Here is a 19728-nt window from a genome sequence, read left to right as displayed (position 1 = left end):
TTTTATGCTAACTCAGTGTTAGCTTCCCACAAGGCACTGGGTTTGTTCACGTCTTCACTTTTGGCCTGATTTCAGAGGTACTGACTATGTAGCAGTATTGTTGATTTAGCAGTGTGATATGGGTCCTCTATGTTGAAAAATTTTGGATTTTTCACCTGGCTTAAAATATGCTAGATATTTTGCCGTGTTAGATCTCTTGGTGGAGGGGTAGGTCAAAACAGTTCTAATGAAGCTAATAAACAATGAGAATAGTTCATACCATGGGCAAACAGTTTGGCATAGACTCCATTTTGAATCAATTTAGGTTTTTTTTCATCAAAGTACTCAGTATCTGATGCTGAATACTGGGCAGAATGTCATCCCCAATTTTAGATTTGTTTGATCACAATAAGGAAATCTGGTTATCGAGATACCCTCAGTATGAGATCCTCTCCTCAGTAATGTTTTAATTCCATGCCCCCCCCCCCCCCGCTCATCTTATCCTTGCTTCTTGCTTATGCTTTTTATGTCTTATGCTTGCTAGGGAGAACCCGGTGGCAAAGGTGCTGATGGCATTCCTGGTGGGAGAGGAGAGAGAGTGAGTAGTCTTTAAACACCTAACAGTTTATCAATTAGATTCACATAGTCCACACTTAGAACATGAGTAAATTTACAGTGAATAAATACTGTCTAGGAGAGGTAAAGTAGTAATCCCATTGTATTTCATTCTGGCAGTGCAGATCTGTTTTTATAAACTAAATTAGACTTAATACTAGTTTTTGTGATTAAAGCCGCTTGGGTAGATATAATAGAATTTTTTGCAAGCAGAAGATTACAATTAATTGGGACAATGTTTTGGAGGGAAAGCACCAATACAAAAGTAGAGAAAATGTTACTAGCTTCCTAAACCTAGCTGACTGATGAGGAAAATGCTGGTTATAATGAAGCACAAAAAGACATCATGAGAGTAAGTATTCTCATACAGAATACTTCTACAGGTTACTATATATGATATATTTATACATCTGTATAGCGTATACACATAAAATAGACACTTGAAATATGTACATATATCTAATGACTACATGCAAGCATATATACATCAAAATAATGAGGGATGACAAATATAAAAATGCAGCTTGTATGAGTTGGAGGAAATATAAAAAATGTATTTCAAACCATCAGGTACACATTAAATTCTCAAGAAAGAAAAAAGTTGGGAAGCTAATCAAGAGATGTTGAACATATACTGAAGAAATAGGGACCAATTATCTATATGAAAAGTTAGGGCAATGGATAACTTTTATTGTCTACCATTGAAAGAGACCTATTAAATGCAGGTGATTTTGGATTAGGTTTAGATGGTGGGAAAAAAAAAAAAAAGAGGATAAATCAATTGGAGATCTCTCACATCGGAAAATGGTGTGATCTCAGAGTGTCACTCCAAAACGTAGTGTGCAACAACACACTGGCATTGTAGACTTACTTCCATTTAAATATCTTTAGCAACCTGTTTACACTGAAACATAAATGCTATTGATCAAAATAGAGGAATTAACATTGTCATATTTTGATACAGAATATATTGTTTTCTAATTTTTTAGGGTAATGTGGGTCCCATCGGCCCTCCTGGTCCTGCTGGCCCGCCTGGAGATAAGGTAAAGCATCCTCTGTAATGATATTTGATACTGTAAACAGTCACACTGGTGGCTGTCTCATGGGAAGAAGAAAAACACCTAGTAATCATTCTTGTTCTTTACAGGGAGAGACTGGTCCACCAGGTGCCCCAGGGCCAATTGGTTCCCGTGGTGGTCCTGTAAGTAATAGTACTTTTCTTCCAGTATAACTTTACCATGGCTCCTCTAGCCTCATATAGACATCAGTGTTGCACGTACCCTATCAGGAACAGACATGGCTTGAGTTCAAAATAAACTAAGCACATTCGGCTCCTGTTGACTCTTGAGATTTACAGGTGCTAAGGACTTCAGAAAATCAGTGCTTTGAGCACTGTAAAGGGGTCAAAGGGCTGCGGTGACAGGTCAGGGCAAGAGTGTGAGCAATAGTTGTTTCCATGTTGTCTTACAGTTAAGTAAACTTTTAAAAATACTCTTATTCTTATATTTATATTTTAGATTAATAAAACAGCACATTTGGATCTCAGTTGGATCTGGGGAACACCATGGATTGTGCTCAGGGTTTATACTGAGATTAGTTTGTCACACTTTAGATAATTATCAGATAATTCCTGAACAGTTGTTTTTAGAGCTCAAGAGCAACTGTTGTTTTGGGTTGGCTTGTTTTCCTCCAAAGGCTGATAAGACAAAGAAACTTCAGTGGCATTCATTGGAGTGTTCTCTAGCTTGTAAAGTGAAGCCTATCTTTCTAACATCTTCCATTGCTGACATGTTGTTTTCTACAGGGTGAACGAGGAGAACAAGGTCTTCCTGGACCTGCTGGCTTCCCTGGAGCTCCAGTAAGTATAAATACTTAAAAGCAATTGAATGTGATGATCAGTTTTTAGTTTCTCTAAGTTCATCCACATCTCAGAAAAGCTTGTTGTAACCACTTCAATATATGTACCTGCTACATACATTTGATTCATTTGCTACTCTTTCTGTACTCAGGCACACACAGAGCAACATTTGTTTATCCTTCCCTTCCTGTACTGGTAGATCAGTAGAGTTCAACTGCATTCACATTTAATTTAATATTTAAATTCCCTTCAGAAGAGTATCTGGATAGGGTTTCTCATCACAGTGATATCATCTGCATTTTTTGAGTCATAATGTAACAATATAATTTTTCTACAGGGCCAAAATGGGGAACCTGGTGGGAAAGGAGAAAGAGGTGCACCTGGTCTAAGAGGAGAGGCTGGACCCCCTGGAGCTGCAGGTCCACAAGGTGGTCCTGGTGCACCAGTAAGTTTTTGCTGTTCCTCATTGCTACAAAGAAAGGTTTCTTCAGTTATCCCTCAGCCTCAAGGCGGCTGGGCCCAAGTGCAAGCATTTGAACTGCCTGAAACTTAATGACACTTCCTATAATTTTAATCTATTTATCAAATAATTTGCTTTATCTGTTTTCTTCCATGTAGGGTCCACCTGGTCCCCAAGGAATAAAAGGAGATCGTGGGTCTCCTGGAGGCCCTGTGAGTATCTCTTTGACTTAGTCACTGATAAATTACTCTATCACAACAAACGTGATGTAAATGAAAAACAAGACCTTCAGTGACTTTAATATCTGCAGTTCAAGAATAATTGAAGTGTTCCAGAAGGCAGAAGGAGTAATTAAAGTTGAGGTGCTCAGTGATCTGGACTACATTGATTTTAATATAAGTAAGGTGCCAAAACAGCTTTTGGCACAATGACCCAAAGCTATAAAATGGCTTATCTCAACAGTTATTAGATTTACATGCCATCTTTGCCAAGTTTCTCAGAGCCTATTAGTCCACCTTTGAGGTACATATGGGACCTTCTCTTGCCAAAAAAAAAGAAAAAAGTGAACTTCTTCAGTTCCAGGACATTTAATTCAGGTTTTAAGCAAAACAGCTAAATATAATTCAAAGTCAGCTGTTGTATAAAAATAAATTTGTTCATGTTTTTCCAAGCTTCAAAAAATGTCAACTAAAAGTATTGATCTCTTATAGGGTGCTGCTGGTTTCCCTGGTGCTCGTGGTCTACCCGGTCCCCCTGGTAGCAATGTAAGTTGTCTTATCCTCCTTTTCTTTTATTCTTACCTTGTGGATATATTTGGACATATATTAAACTAAATTAAGCCGTGTGTACCTTGACATGAATATAACATAAGCAAAACCACCCTGAATATGATGATTAGACTTAAGGAAAAACTTCTGCAAAAGAGAGTTTACTCTCCTCTTATTTCATATGGAATAGCAATTCATTCACTTACTGTCTTGATACTCCTTCTATTATGGTTTGCTTTCCAAAGCCCATCAGAGTTAGTGGAGTCCTTCTCCTGGATCAGGCCCTTGAGTGTTTCTGTTGGTGGCAGACATCCTGTCTTCTCTCTTGCTCTTTTATGATGCAAGAAATATTGAATTCAGGATCTTGAATTGGTGTGCATTTTCAAAACTACATTTTGTAGATCACTGTTGAGAATTTTTTTTAGTTGCCTGTAGAATGAAATGGCATTTAATTAACTTGGGACAGAGGAGTTTGTAAAGGTTCTTGTGGCAAATTTTCTCTCTTATGATATGGCCTACAGCTGAAGTTTAATCTACCAGTCTGCTGTGCCCTATTATAAAAACGTATGTTGATGCATCAGCTAATGCCAGTATTTTATACAATATCTGCATGTAAAGAAAAGCTGATTCATAATATCCTTGCATGTTCAACATGCACCTACTTTTGACTCGCATAGTAAAAATTAGATTCTGATTTTTTTATTCTTTAAAAAATAAGAAAATACAAGGAATACAATGGATTTACCTATTTTAAAATCAAAATGATGTTATCCTTTGTTGTATGGTAACTGAGGTATAAAGTAAGAAAACTTTTATATTTGAATAAGCAGATGTTTATTTTCTTTCTTATAGTTACAGATAGATGCAAATTAGACTATGCTGAATAAAAAGAAAAAGTAGGATTTTATTTAAGGTATTGTTAAAGTCAACGTAATTCTTTCCATTGATTGGCCAAGCTAAGAGTTTTAATGAAAGACATTTCATTCTGCACGTGTCCAAGACACCACCTTAAAGGTATCTGGCATGAGTGATTCAAGAAATCAGTGGGGTCTGCAACTATTTCAAATTTCTGTGGCAGACCCCTGGGTAAGGAACGTGTATCCTGTGTTGGATGCATTACAAACACTGGGCATCCAAACCATGCAGGTGTTGTATTATGCAAACTGTATGTCCAGGCAGTAGGGAGAACAAAAAATCAGGTTTGAAAGTGGTAGGCGAAAGGATTCTCTTTATAAGACCAGATCAGATTTGGGTGCATAGAGGTTGGACCCTAAATCCACCTTCAGGCAATGAATCAAGCCTGGCTGGCTTTCATGAGAAAGATCAACACCAGTAGGCGTGTGCTACTGTTTCAGATAACACAGCTCACACTCTTCTCTTTAAAATTCCTTTTAGGGTAGTCCAGGTCCCCCTGGTAATGCAGGGCCTGCAGGCAAGGATGGGCCTCCCGGACCCCCTGGTAGCGCTGGTTCTCCTGGCAGTCCAGGACCTGTTGGAGCAAGAGGTGAGCCTGGCCCACCAGGCGAAAAAGGGCCACCAGGCTCACGAGGAGAAAGGGTAAGTACACGTGCAGCCATGGACCATTATACTAATTGACAGGGATTATGTTTGTCAAGAATAAGAAGCCACCTATTGAACGTTGAAGATCCTCAGCATTGACTGATCTGTCCTTTTCCTAAACAGGGGGCACCAGGAGAAATAGGTCCTCAAGGCATCGTTGGTGGCCGGGGTAGCACAGGTTTGCCAGGTCTGCGTGGCCCGAGCGGTCCAGCCGGTATGCCAGGTGCCAAGGTGAGAGTGCGTTCACTGCAGCAATAGCCTCAAAGCTAACGCAACGACTGTAATCCCGCTGCTAACGATAGCTTTGTGTTAGAAACAGCAATGAACATGTTGTATTTTTAGTCCAGAGACTACAGAATTTACAGTTATTTTTGTTTACATGTGTAAGATCAGGCTTTAAAACATCTGGTAACAAGCAGCTGTGGGATGTGAGGTTGTCTTTAATCTCTGTTACCAAGAGTCCTGGATCAGATTATCTAGAAGTATATAACCAGCTTCACCTACTTAAGGAGGGCAATGGGCTATAAACTCTCCTTGAGACTAGAATCGAGTTATAGTTTCACCTACCACAAGTTGTTTATCTTTGCTTAATTCTCAATATGTTTCTTGCTTAAATATTATGACCCAAACAGGAAAATACTTTCACCTCCCTCCAGAAAAGGTGGTGTGAGGCTTGGTTTGTATTTTATCGCTAATATTGTGATGGACCAGCATTTTTTTGTTAACTGCTTTGGCTATTGTTTTTGGGCACATAAGAAGAGACACCCATTTATTATTTCTTAGTCAACAAAACAATCAGGAATGTTCCTTGGGTTCAATGGCCTTTCATGAATATTACTAGTGATGAAAAGAAACCAGTTTGGCCAAGTTTCTCATTTTCTTATTTTGAGTATTCACAGTCACCAAAGTCACACTGGCCCTTCACTTTATTAGGTCTCCTTCATAATCACTGCATATTTAATTAAAGATGTATAATACAATGGCATTTCATAAGCACCTCATCTGCAACAAAATCATTTCCCTTTTTGTTCAGGGTGAAGATGGTAAACCAGGCGTCAATGGTGTCCCAGGAGAACGCGGTGCTCCTGGTGCACAAGGTCCTATGGGACAAAGAGGCTTACCTGGAGAGCCTGGCAGAGATGTGAGTGGATGTGTTAGACCTTCCTGCTAGCTTATGAGTTACAAACAGGGGACTTGGGGAGTAAATATGATTTAAGGTTCACAAAGCCTCCCTCAAGTGCCTGATGCACAGGGGCCTGGGCAGATTACATCCTCATGTAAGGTGGTGTAGCCTGCTGACTCTGCTATAGCTTTTACTACCTGTGGACCACATCTCTGTCTCACTTAGAACTGAACAAGAGACCGCACTGCCTGTATGCTGACAAAATAATGCAGGACTGATAGATCTTTTATGGGCCCCTCCACCTCCAGGAACTCTTCCCTCTTCAAAACTTTCTCTTTCTTTGATGAGCATTATTTAAGCTTACTGGAAAACAAGCTGTCTATTCATCATCCAGCTTATGAACAAACTGTACCAATCTTTTTTTTTTTTTTTTTTTTTCCCCCAGGGTAACCCTGGCTCAGATGGCTTGCCTGGACGTGATGGATCCCCAGGAGGCAAAGTAAGGAATCACCAATATCTTTAGATTGCCAAATAAATGTTTTGTAGAGATGACAATATACATAGCTAGGTCTGCGCTATGTAACTTGTTCCTTGAATGTCTTGTGATCCGCTGAATATACTCTTTACGTTGTAGTTCTTAAATTTCTTTATCCCATTAAATGTGACTATCTGCAGGGTGACCGTGGTGAAAGTGGCTCTCCTGGCCCTCCAGGACCTCCTGGTCAGCCTGGACCTGCCGGTAGCAGCGGTGCACCTGGAAAAGCAGGTGAAAGAGGATTCCAGGTAAGACCAAAGTAAATAGCTTACTGCTTATTTACATACCTTTCCTATGCAAAGTCCATTTCATGCTGTAATAATGTGGAAGTTTGGAAGAGTCATACATTTGTTACTGTCATATTTTCTTGTCATGGAGGACCTCTTTTATAAGAATATTAAGGGGAAAGACTTCACAGTTTACGTTCCTGATAACTAATATAAATTAAGCTCAAAATCCACATACTGCTCAGGATGCCAAAAAGCACACCATCCCACCAGACCCCATCTTAATTTCCATCCCGTCTGGTCCTCATGCAGCACAAGTTATGTTATTTATTTAAACTAAGGAAGTAACTTTGGAAGTCTTCAAGTTATTTCTGAGAAGTGCTGACACTAGCACAGCTTGAGCACTGAGCACCTCACAAAATGAAGAAGGGGTCTAGTGCATGTGGTATGCATCAGTGCCTACAAGCAGCTGAGTAAGAATAACATTAGTGGAAAAACGAACTGACTAGGTCCTCAAGGCATCGTTGGTGGCCGGGGTAGCACAGGTTTGCCAGGTCTGCGTGGCCCGAGCCATCCAGCCAGTATGCCAGGTGCCAAGGTGAGAGTGCGTTCGCTGCAGCAATAGCCTCAAAGCTAACGCAACAACTGTAATCCCGCTGCTAACAATGGCTTTGTGTTAGAAAAAGTAATGAACATGTTGTATTTTTAGTCCAGAGACTACAGAATTTACAGGTTTTTTTGTTTACATGTGTAAGATCAGGCTTTAAAACATCTGGTAACAAGCAGCTGTGGGATGTGAGGTTGTCTTTAATCTCTGTTACCAAGAGTCCTGGATCAGATTATCTAGAAGTATATAACCAGCTTCACCTACTTAAGGAGGGCAATGGGCTATAAACTCTCCTTGAGACTAGAATCAAGTTATAGTTTCTAATCAGAAATAGAATCAGAATTCTTGCTGATTATAGTGTGTGTGTGTGGAGCTTCCCCTTGTTTCCAAACAGCTGCTGGCTTTGAACATACTGCTTATCTGGAAATAAAAAGGCGGTCTAGTCAACTCCAAGTGATCCATGCCGTCTTATTCTTATTGTGTCACAGGGTCCACCTGGCCCTCCTGGCTCTCCTGGTCCTGCTGGTGCTCGAGGTCCTGCTGTAAGTCATATTTAAAGTATTTGTGATATCATACATTCACTATTTTCTGTTATTTGGGCATTTTTCTTATTTCTTTATATATTCCTTTTACTGCAAATCTACTCTTAAAGGGTCCTCAAGGTCCTCGTGGTGATAAAGGTGAAACTGGTGAAAGAGGCAGTACCGGCATAAAAGGTCATAGAGGATTTCCTGGTACCCCTGGTCTCCCTGGTCCTCCTGTGAGTATTTTGCATTGGATTGGGAATTACAGCTGGTTTTAGTTCCTGTGGTTTGGGTCCCAGGTAACTAGTTAGCCTTAACTAATTTACTGAGGGAAGAAAAAAAGTATAAAGAACCCATGTAATTTGGTTGTCAAACATGTTCAAAAGTCCAGATTCCCTGAATCACCCTGAAATAAGTGTTAATGAAGAACTGGAAGAAGCTGCTAGGACCTAAAGCTAGGTTTGCTAAAATCCCTTTCAGCTACATGTCTGCCTTTGCCTGGAACAAGCACTTTTTCCATTCATTTATATAGGCCATTCCTGATTGAATTGTAAGAGATAGATAGAAATAGGGGTTGAAATACTTGCCTATTAGAAATCTATGCTAGACAGACATCTAAATCCATGAAAAAGCTACTCAGAGTCCAAAGACCTCTCTTCTGTCATGCATCTTTTGCAGTAATTAATATTAGGCCAAAATGGGCACGAAACTGTAAACTTTGTAAACTACTGAATTGTAAACATGCATTTCCATTTTGAATGTAGTTCTTAATGGCTAAAAGAATTGAAGGGTAATAGACATGCCCTAGGTGTTTATGACAAGTAAAAATTTTAAGAGGGATTTATACTGAAAAGAACTATTAGTAGCATTCATGATACAAGTGAGAATCAAGGAACCAAAACTCACCTAGTTAATCTACCAATGATGGCAAAAAGATGGAAGTGTTAACTATAAATGTCACCAATACCAACCTATTTAACAACACAATATAACCTGTTGCCTCACTTATGAGTAAAAAAAGGTCTGATAAATTCTCATTTACACTATGTCAGCAAGATGATAAAGCCATAACCATATGGCTTAGGTCTTTGTGGTGCATACGTAGAGCAATTTTTTTTTTAATGCATTTGAAAACATGAGTATTTGTCAAATTATTTAAATAACTTTACTGGTAATATGATTTTATGGTAATATGCAGCATTTTGAGCCTATAGCTATGTATTCTTATGAATACAAGATTTCAGCCAAAGCTCGTTGATGTCACTTGGCTTTCTTGCATTTTGGATGATATTGCATCACTAGTACTTTTTCATATAGCGAACATTTGATATTTTTTTCTGGTTAAAGAATGGCAACCATTCTTTCTCATATCTGACATAGGCTTTTTATAAGGATGTGTTTCATATAATCTTAAAGATGTTTCAATGTCTCTCTTTAAGGTACATCCAGCTAGACACAAAATATTACTGGGAGGTGTATGACTGACTTGCTTATCTTTTCTTCATAGGGTCCCCTGGGTCCACAAGGTGCCATTGGAAGTCCAGGAGCTTCAGGTGCAAGGGTAAGAAAAACTCCTTCCTTAGTGTAACTGGAAGGAAGATTCAGACTGGATTTTTAAAAACAAACAAAATTTAAATTGGCCATCTTAACAGGCAACACCTGAACAAAGACACTTGATAAATGGTACAGAAATGTTTGAAATCTCTCACAAAGTATTCTGAATTTGAGATTATCTGGTAAACTATTTTGACCGTATTATTTGTGTTCAACATTGTTCTAGGGTCCCGCAGGACCAGCTGGGCCGCCTGGAAAAGATGGTAGAAGTGGCTATCCTGGTCCAATTGGTCCTCCTGGCCCCCGTGGTAACAGAGGTGAAAGTGGCCCTGCAGTAAGTAAATTGTGCACACTCAAACAAACAAACCTTCAGGGATTATTCATGAAACATAGGGTGCTCTCCCATTTAAATATCTCCCTCAGAAAATTCTGTACTTCATGGACAGAGTTTGTGGTAGGAGGTACCTAGTTATCAAGGCTAAATCCAAGCAAATACAGATCATTTGTAGTTCAGCGTAACTATTGATGCACTGGGCATTGTGTTAGTCTCAGATAATCATTGACTTTTCCGTGTACAATGGGAAGGCAGGATCTCCTCTTCACTTCAGAGCACAGACTCCCTTTGGGTCTTGGAAGCTATGAAGCAGGTTTCCTAGACTCCTCTAGAGAGGCCAGCACTGCAAAGGTCATTGGCATAGTCACTTCTTCTGAAGCCAAGAAACGGTTATTCTCTGGATTTTGGTGGAAAGCATACCTTCTCCTTCTCAAAGCCCAGACAGAAGAAGGACAGTCACAGCTTGACAAAATTAGGAAAAGAAAATTCCAATTTTAGGAAAATAAAGGCCTGGAAAGTCTAACAGATGTTTATACATAACAAATGCCATTATTTAATGAATAAGTAAATTAAATATTTCTGTGAGGATTCTCATTTTTTAAGATTAGGGCCCATGCAGACTTTTAGTTTTAACCTGTTGATCTCTACTCAGCGCTATGTTCACTATTTTTTTAGGGTCCACCAGGCCAGCCTGGTCTTCCTGGTCCTTCTGGTCCTCCTGGTCCATGTTGTGGTGGTGTGGGTAGCCTGGGTGCTGGTGAAAAAGGTCCAGTGGGCTATGGGTATGAATATCGAGATGAGCCAAAAGAAAATGATATCAATCTGGGTGACATCATGTCTTCGATGAAATCAATTAATAAGCAGATTGAAAACATAATTAGTCCTGACGGGTCACAGAAGAATCCAGCTCGTAACTGCAGAGATCTGAAATTCTGCCATCCTGAGCTCAAGAGTGGTATGTTAGGTTTTTATTTTCACCAGTGGTAGCAGATCTTGATTTGTTGTTTGGTTTTTTTTTTTAAATGAATGCTATTGTCTTTGAGTATTTAAATGCAGAGATCTGCTATAAAAATGTGTGTTTTTTTTAAACAAATGTCATCATAAAGATGAGAAATGTAATAATAATTTTAAACTTTAATTTACTATGCATTTACACAGTATGCATAGATTGACTTCAACTCCACTCCTTACATGCTTATAAGTGAACATTTGTTTAAATAATTTTATGGAAAAAAAAAACACATGACAAGTATAATTTCTATATTTATTTCAAATGTCAGTCATATTACAGTATTCACATTAACTCATTTTTTATCATCTTATTTTCTGTGGCATCTCTTCTGTCAAAGTTAATATGCTTCCTAATTTTGGCTCAGGAATCTGGCATAGAAATAAGCTTCACCATCATGCAGTCAGATTCTTCTCTGAATATATTAAGCCCCTTAACATTTTTTTTTTACTTCTAGGAGAGTACTGGATTGATCCTAACCAAGGCTGCAAGATGGATGCTATTAAAGTATACTGTAATATGGAAACTGGTGAGACATGCCTCAATGCTAACCCCAGCACTGTGCCAAGGAAAAACTGGTGGACTAGCGAAAGCAGTGGAAAGAAACACATTTGGTTTGGAGAATCTATGAATGGAGGCTTCCAGGTAAGAAATTACCACAGTTAACAGCCCAAAAGGAGTACACATATTGTCCTCATGTACCTCGCAACATACTAATAAATAATCCTGAAATTAAACTAAGGTAAACATTTAGTGTGTAAAATGATAACTATATGGACTGTCCCTAAGACATGATTAAACAAAAACTGTTGGTTATGTGTTGTACTCTGCAGTTCAGCTATGGAGATCCTGAGCTTCCAGAGGATATCTCAGAAGTTCAGCTGGCCTTCCTCCGCATCCTCTCCAGCCGCGCCTCCCAGAACATCACCTACCACTGCAAGAACAGCATTGCCTACATGGATCAAGCTAGTGGAAATGTTAAAAAAGCTCTGAAACTGATGAGCTCTATGGAAAGTGAGATCAAGGCTGAAGGAAACAGCAAATTCACATATGCTGTTCTGGAAGATGGCTGTACTGTAAGTAAACAAGACTTTAGTGTGGTAGTTTAATAAATAATTCCCTCTAGAGGACTAGACCCATAATAAAGGAAGAGAGCGCTTTGCCTGACCTGGGTCAGGAAAGGACACAGTTACACCTAATTGGGGAAATTTAGATTCTGTACACCAGAAGCATCACTCCTGTAGCAACTGTAGAAAGTGAGGTGCACTCACCTGTAAAGCACAGATTTAAATGGATCTCCTCGCTTTAGAATCAAAGTCAGTGAAGTCACAGTGCCCAAGTTTTGATCCATCCCATGTCAACGCTAAAACTAAGAGTAGTAGGAATCATCGTAGTCATACAAAAAATCAAGGCTAGCTGATTCAAGCGTGGGCTATAATTATGGGAAGGAGCAAACACAGTCATTTCGCAGGTGCAACATTGCTTCACTGTGCCTTGCTCGCTGCAGCAGAAAGTACTGGAGAGGAGCAGTAACATCGATGAGCATGCTGGTCTGGGACCATCTGCAGCCTTTGATACAAAACACCGTAACACCATCCACAATTTCTCCCTCCTGCTGTTTAAGGTCCCAAAAGCACAACACACACTGACATAGATGGCAGACCTGCCATTTAAGCATGCGTGAACACATCTACTTTGCAGCCACTTTGTGGCCATTTCTTTAACACAAACATGAAGAGCTACCTCATTACTGCTGTCACTTCTTCCTGAGGCCCAAACCACTTTCCAAACAGCGTAGCTGTTTGTACCATCTCCCAGCATGCAGAGCACATTTCAGTCCTAAGTTAGGGCACTAGTACTGCTCCAGAGTACTCTACTGTCCATCAGGGATCCCATCCCTTCTGAGCCGCAAGGTCTACAAACCCACAAGACCTCACATAAAAGGCCCAGAAATGAAGAATGTCTATCGACATGTTCATTTCTACACAGACTGCAACCAGTTTTCCTGGTGTTGAGAGGGACACATTAGTATGGAAAGAGAAAGTATGAAATCCAGTATACTCTAGGAGAACTTTCACATAGCCCAACACTGATTTCTCTAACATGGTATATTTTTTTTTCTGTTCTTTTTAACTTCACAGAAACACACTGGTGAATGGGGTAAAACAGTCTTTGAATACAGAACGCGCAAGACAATGAGGTTGCCTGTGGTTGATATTGCACCCATAGATATTGGTGGTCCTGATCAGGAATTTGGCGTGGACATTGGCCCGGTCTGCTTCTTATAAATCAAAGAGCCTGCTCTTTCTGAAACCCCAGCAAACAGATTCACACTCCAACTGTGCTCCTTTGTTTTAGCCTTGTCAGCTAGTACAGGTGACCATCTGTATCCCAGTTATTTATTAACAAAATTTCTGGGGGAAAAATCAATTTGATATCAAGGGTTATTTTTTCGCTATTACACAAAGTACAGTAAAAATGCTTTTTTGCTCTATTTTTTTTTTTTACCAAATTCCATCTTCAAAACATGTCTCCGTGGTGCTATAATACAACTTCAACACTTAATAAAACAACACTGTGTTCTATTAGTTGAATGTTAGCCAATTTACAAAGCACTGATTGCTCCCAGTACCAAAGTTTACCCTTCTTTCTAAGATGCAGTCCATAAAGCTAGAAAGACCTCCCTGTTTCAACTACCTCAACATGGACAGAAACTGGGATGTGTCTGATGACTCAAACGAAAAATCAGTCAAATCAATCAAAACAAACACATTGGACCCATTGGTCAATTCAGTGGAATAATTTGGTACAAAATTGTCTATTTCTGTACTGATTAGCTGTGAAGAAGTACAGTGTATTTTAAGAGTTTAAAACCTTAATGTCAGTAGTCACCATAATTTTATTGTTGGATTGTATTCTGTTATCAAAGGTGCTTCTCTACTTTCCTGTCATTGCTGGTCAAGACCACTAAAATTAGGGAAGTGTAAAAGACTAATATGATGGTGCTAATGTATTTTTCACTCCTAACTCTGCAAGTCAGGGTTATTGACTTGCTAAAAAAAGAAAAAAAAGTAAAGGATTTAAAGCAATTGTAAATGTCTCCTGTCAAAGATCATCATTGGCATGTCATAGCTGAGAACTTTCTCCCTTCACTCTGTAAAAGTCAAAAAAGATGCAAAATTGTGAACTTCTTCTGTCACGTTAACACATTTATAGTGTTGAAGGTTAACCATCTTTGTAAGCTTTTATATGGTTGTTGGTCTATTCCTTACAGAGACACATAATAAAATATCTTAATAAAACTCCTTGTTGTTTCATAAAACTGACTCTCTTTTTTTAATTTTGCTACTTGTATCTCTTTCTTCAAACAAATGAATAAGGCAGGACACAACTCTGGTACCACTTTAACTGATTTTTCTAAAGTAATTTGTTTGAAGGAAAACTTGGTAATCCTAAGGGATGCAGTTTATAGCATGATACTACAACATTTTTTCTTACTTCTTCCACTCCTCTCCATCCAGTGGCTCATTTTTTCAAGCATGGTGAGCTTCTCTGAGTATCAGTGTGGATTCAGCTCTGTCAGCAAGATCCAAAACAGTGCCCATGTACCTAGGCAGATCAGTTTGGAGGAAATAAAAGAGCTTAATTCTCCCTCCCCCGCAGAAAAAACCCTGCCTCAGTCTAAATAAATAGGCAGTCATAGGCTACTATCCTTTCAGATGGCAGCTTAAATAAATGGCCTAAGGGTCTCCCTACAGTGCAGGCTAGCGGCACTAGCAGTTTGATGAAGCTGACGATCTAAGCATCTTGATATTTTTTATGGCTATTGGAGCTGCACACCTAAGTCATCCCCAGACCTTAGCAAAAATTCAAGGAGATGCAATTACCGCAGGAGTTTGGCGGTGCCTGAGCCTCAGGCCAGAAGCAGGAACTTAGCCGCACACCAGAATCCAGGCTGTGAAACCTCTCCCAGAGGTAGGTGCTGATAGCTGCCACTCGGTCTTTCCTGTGAAGGAAGATACAGAGCCTGCCCCCACCTCATTACCACACCGCCACGCGTTGCTCCACAGCCCAGGGTCAGTAAGGATCCTCTACAACAAGGTCAGACACAAAAAATGAGGGAGAAAAAAATTCACATTCTTAAAAGTTCTTATTGATAGTTATGGATCATGCATCCTCTGCAAATACTTTCTGGATTGGATCAAGCTGTAAAACTGGGCAGAGAAATACTGCTTTTTCAGAAACCTCACCAGATCTGAGTCTGAGCCAAGACACTGCCCTGCTCTGGCATCATAGAATTTGGACATGCCCATGCAGAAGCAGAATAGTGAGGGTCTGGGGAGACCTTAACAGCACAAATGCAGTATCTACACAGGCATGACTGTACTTCATGCAGCATAAAAGAATAGTGCCAACAATTCATAAAAAATACTGGCTTTTGCAGGAAACCTCCTCATTTTACGGTGAAAATAGCTACCATTTATGGAAGATGAGAATTACATGTACGTAATAATATTAATCTGACATAATGCCATACCATAGATGCACCATAGATGGTAGGAAATCTTTTGATTGGAGTTGAAATTTTATGAAAGCAGCTGGTAAGAATGCTGTCTGGTGGAAAAATGCACTGGAAAAACCTGTTCTTAATCCCCAGGCAGAAAAAAAATATCCTCTGTAATCTCCAGTACTACTGTGGCTGAGTGAATGACTGGCAGCAATTACTCAACCTTGAAACTGAAGGTTTGGGGGCTTTTTTTTTTTTTTTTCCCTAAAGAAAACATATAGTCATCAAGTCTTTGATTAATAGTTTCTCCTAATGAAAGATGATTACTGGAACATTTGCAGAAAACACAAAGAAATAGCCAAGACCACCACAAAGTAATTTACTTGATCCAAATACTTTCATTTTTTTCAGAGGGTCACTTATTAAGCCACAATGATTCTGATACTTCCATACTTTTACAGGAAGGTCTTTGAGATGAGATAATAGAAATATGAAACAGATCAGGTTAATAAACAAGAATTAGCTTAGAAAATAAGGCTAGCCTTTGAAAGATTTAGATTCTAATCCTATTTCATTACTCTGATTTACTGTATCAGCCTGCAAAAAGCTCTAGTTTTTATTTTACATAGGAAATATAATTAAAAAAAAAAAAAAAATCTTACCTGACTCTTTCAGGCTAGCAGCACCGTTACTCACTGTTTTACAGCAGCACATCCAGTTCACAGACTACAGCACTTCTGGGAATAACCCCCTTTCACACAGGTAACTAATAGAGGTCTTTTAAGGCTGTATGGAAACACCAACACCTGCTTTCAAACTCTAAGTTGATTTTTAGGCACATATTCAAGCCCATCTTCCTTCTTTGGCATATAAATTTAAAGTTGTATTGGAGAAAAGAAAAAAACATAATAGTGTAGTCTACACAGCTGAAAGAGAGGCATGAAGTTGAAAGAGAGGCACGAACAAACAAGGAAAGAAGCTGCCCACACAGTAATAAGATTGATATAAGAAATTTTTCATTCTGATTCACAGCTTCTTATTCAGTCCCATGTTACATCAGTTGATATTTGTACGCTTCATAGCACCACATTACTATGGCTCTTTGGGGAAAGCAAGAAAAGAAACAAAACAAAACACCAAAAAACCCTGCCTCAAAAGAGTTTCCAGGATCACACCAACAGCTTTAAGATATCATGGATTTAGGTTTTAATATTTCCGTGGCACTTCACCTTTCCAATTAATTGGAGATTATCACCTAAAGGTGTAGCTCTTTCACAGGACAACAGAGCTTTTCTTCTGGTGAACGTGGACTCCCTGACTATTGTCTGCGGCATGGGGACTATTTCAACACCTACTTTCTACATTCTTTGTGGAAATTATGTTTAAAAAAACCCAAAACACGACAACAATCCAGCAAACCCTTCTCTAACAGAAAAACTTTGCTATCTGATTAGGCCCTAATTTTAAACAATTTATAAACACCTGTGAATCGCTTACTGACACAGCCTTACCTCCCTTTGAACATAGGTAAGGCATTCTCCCTGGCCATCATATCCAGCAGCTGCGTGGCTCCAGGCACTGCTTTAAAAACCCCTCGAGCACCCTTTCACAATCTTTGGTGGGTGAGAATTCACTGCAGAAGCAGCTTGGCTTCAGCAAGCCTCTCCGTTGGAGGTAACCACCTCAGGACAGCTACTGGCAGGAGATGAGCCATTCAATGAGTTTGTGTCTCTGCAGCTCTTCACCTCGGTGGTAAGTTTGCAGCTAGAACCTGGCCAGGGCAAACAATTGCTTGTAATGGGATTGCAATGGTTTCTGAATTTAAATACCTACTAGGAATTTCTTCTGGAAGCTGGCTAATTATCAACAACTTTCCTTGTTAAAAAAAGGAAGCTAGACGTTTAAATAAGCGGCGGTGTCATTTGCAACCCTCACTTGGTTGTGACATCAGCTAAGTAGTCTTAAGCCTCTATTTGCAGGGAGTAACTTGGAGGAAGAGCTGTCTACAAGAATTTTGAATTCATAAAGGGTATAGATCTTCCCAACATGCACTTTGCCATGCTATGGCTTTAGTAGAGAAATCTCATTTCTAGTGTTCCTTGTCAGCTCCATATCATTTATATAAGCTGGAAAATGTGTTATTTTGGAGGACTGGTTATTATTTATGATGGCAACACAGCTTCATTTTAGTCACCAAATCAGAATATATTTCTTATTGCAGATAACATAACCATTGCAACCAAGACTGAAACCTTAATGGCTCTTTCAAAAAAACTATATCTGTTTCTTGTCACCAGGAAAGACGTCAGGTCTGGCAGGCTCTGATTTTTAAATGAAGTGCCTCTCTTCTGGAAATGTGAGTAATGAGGCACTTGTTGCACAAATCTTAAGCTACAGTAATGTATGAAATATTTTCATTATGATTTAGCATTTTAATTCAACATGTGCTTGTAATCAGATGTCCTTGATTATATCTTGTTGCACTCTTAAAGAAAAGCTGTAGAAACGTAGATTTAAAGTATTAGAAGAGAAAGATACTTTGCAGAAGGTTTTAGGATCTGGGAGATGAAGAGATGCTTACTGTGTTTCTGTCTACCTGTTTACTGTCATTCACCCTACCGCTGCTTTCCCATCACAGCAGCCACTCCTGCTTGTGCCATCTCCTTCCTTAGAAGGCCACTGGGCATCATCTTTTCTTTTTTTGCCATAAGCTGTCCCCAGCAAAGCTATGCCTAGCCAAAATTTCTCTCTGGCAGAGGAGGTTCATGACGTAAACTGCGTGACCTCCTTTCAGTATACCCTTAGCCATGGATATCTCTGGATTAAGGGTCAAAAGTTAAGTTTTGTTGCTGAATCCATGTCCACATCCACTGAGAATGCAGACCTTGAAAGATCACTAATGGAGGCACTGAAGATGTTCGTGTTTCAGTGGGGTTTTGTGAATGTTCCTATCATAACTCCCATTTCAGCTTTACTATCTTTGTTATAGTAACACCAAGATACCTGAAAAAGTCTACTCATTCGTCCTTTCGGTTTGGTAGCATCTGCAAAGCAGAGATTAAGACTCCTATCAGGAAATGGCTGAATTGATATGGCAGCAGGAAATGCTTTTGACTTACTCTGATTTTTGTGTAGCATGACACAGCATGTTCTGTAGAGGGCAGAGGCTCCTAAATTACAATGACAGCTCCTACAAGTGTGTCAATCTTCTGTCAATGTCGTGTGTCTTTGTCACAGGGAAGATTGCTCCCTACCAAACATGTAAAAATATTTTGCTGAAGTTTCTAGAATTGTAATAATGTTCTTTTGTTATAATAGGTTGGTTTTGTATCAGACTTTTCACTCAGCTGACTAAGGCCAAAAAGCAGTTCTGTGATGCTTTGTCCGACATGAACTTGCATGGTTTTCTTCTGCACAAACACTCCTAAGTAAGGCTTCCGTTTTCTCTGGAGGATGGATAGTAATACCGCAATTGAGGAACTAATTTTGCAATAGAAACTTATGATAGTGCACCATTCTCTGATATTGAGGAAACAAGGGATCACAATGATTATGAAATATTATTTAGAGAAACCTTAAGCCAGAGCTTATAGAAAGATGGTTTCTTACTCTAACAGCAAGGAAATAAAAATGTGTGAGAAATTAACATGTGGGGGATGGAGGAAAAAATTGACTCTTCCAGCATCTGCCTCAAACTAGTGTTGCCTGATACCTTAATACTTTTCCAGACCTTCTCCCAACAAATGATAAAACATATAATGCTGATTGCACAATATATACACTTGCATTTGAGCTCCCTGAGTTTTCTCCTGTGTTGTATATGTCTATAAAGCATTTCAGTATTAATCTTTGCATCGCTTCACTCAGGTCCTACTCAACACTGTCCAATCCATTGATGCTGTGTCCTTTCTTCTTTAGCTTGTGGAAAAAGCAGACCGTTTCTTTTACTATTCCTAAAGATATTGGCCAATAATCACCCCATAGGAATGAGCAGCAACTTCACAAGAAAGCTGGTCTTTTGTACCTAGTTTTCCCTTTGTGACCATACATATGCTTTCTTGGGGCAGTC

General features: G+C 39.3%; 1 protein-coding gene across 2 annotated transcripts in view; it reads left to right on the top strand.

Moving 5' to 3' along the window:
- Positions 1-14457, top strand: part of COL3A1 (collagen type III alpha 1 chain) — a 53640-nt gene extending 39183 nt beyond the window's left edge. For both annotated transcript variants that reach the window (XM_072874141.1, XM_072874140.1), the window contains 20 exons: positions 524-577; positions 1584-1637; positions 1742-1795; positions 2399-2452; positions 2790-2897; positions 3071-3124; positions 3623-3676; positions 5075-5236; positions 5363-5470; positions 6273-6380; positions 6808-6861; positions 7038-7145; positions 8220-8273; positions 8384-8491; positions 9763-9816; positions 10036-10143; positions 10819-11098; positions 11610-11797; positions 11986-12228; positions 13294-14457. In XM_072874141.1, coding sequence (XP_072730242.1) covers positions 524-577; positions 1584-1637; positions 1742-1795; positions 2399-2452; positions 2790-2897; positions 3071-3124; positions 3623-3676; positions 5075-5236; positions 5363-5470; positions 6273-6380; positions 6808-6861; positions 7038-7145; positions 8220-8273; positions 8384-8491; positions 9763-9816; positions 10036-10143; positions 10819-11098; positions 11610-11797; positions 11986-12228; positions 13294-13440 — 2154 coding nt within the window. In that variant the 3' untranslated portion in view covers positions 13441-14457. The remainder of the gene's footprint in view (positions 1-523; positions 578-1583; positions 1638-1741; positions 1796-2398; positions 2453-2789; positions 2898-3070; positions 3125-3622; positions 3677-5074; positions 5237-5362; positions 5471-6272; positions 6381-6807; positions 6862-7037; positions 7146-8219; positions 8274-8383; positions 8492-9762; positions 9817-10035; positions 10144-10818; positions 11099-11609; positions 11798-11985; positions 12229-13293) is intronic.
- The last annotated feature ends 5271 nt before the right edge of the window (positions 14458-19728 follow it).

The sequence above is a fragment of the Ciconia boyciana genome, chromosome 10 (genome assembly GCF_034638445.1).
Source record: "Ciconia boyciana chromosome 10, ASM3463844v1, whole genome shotgun sequence".
Lineage (NCBI taxonomy): Eukaryota > Metazoa > Chordata > Aves > Ciconiiformes > Ciconiidae > Ciconia > Ciconia boyciana.
This window is presented reverse-complemented; position numbering and strand designations above follow the sequence as displayed.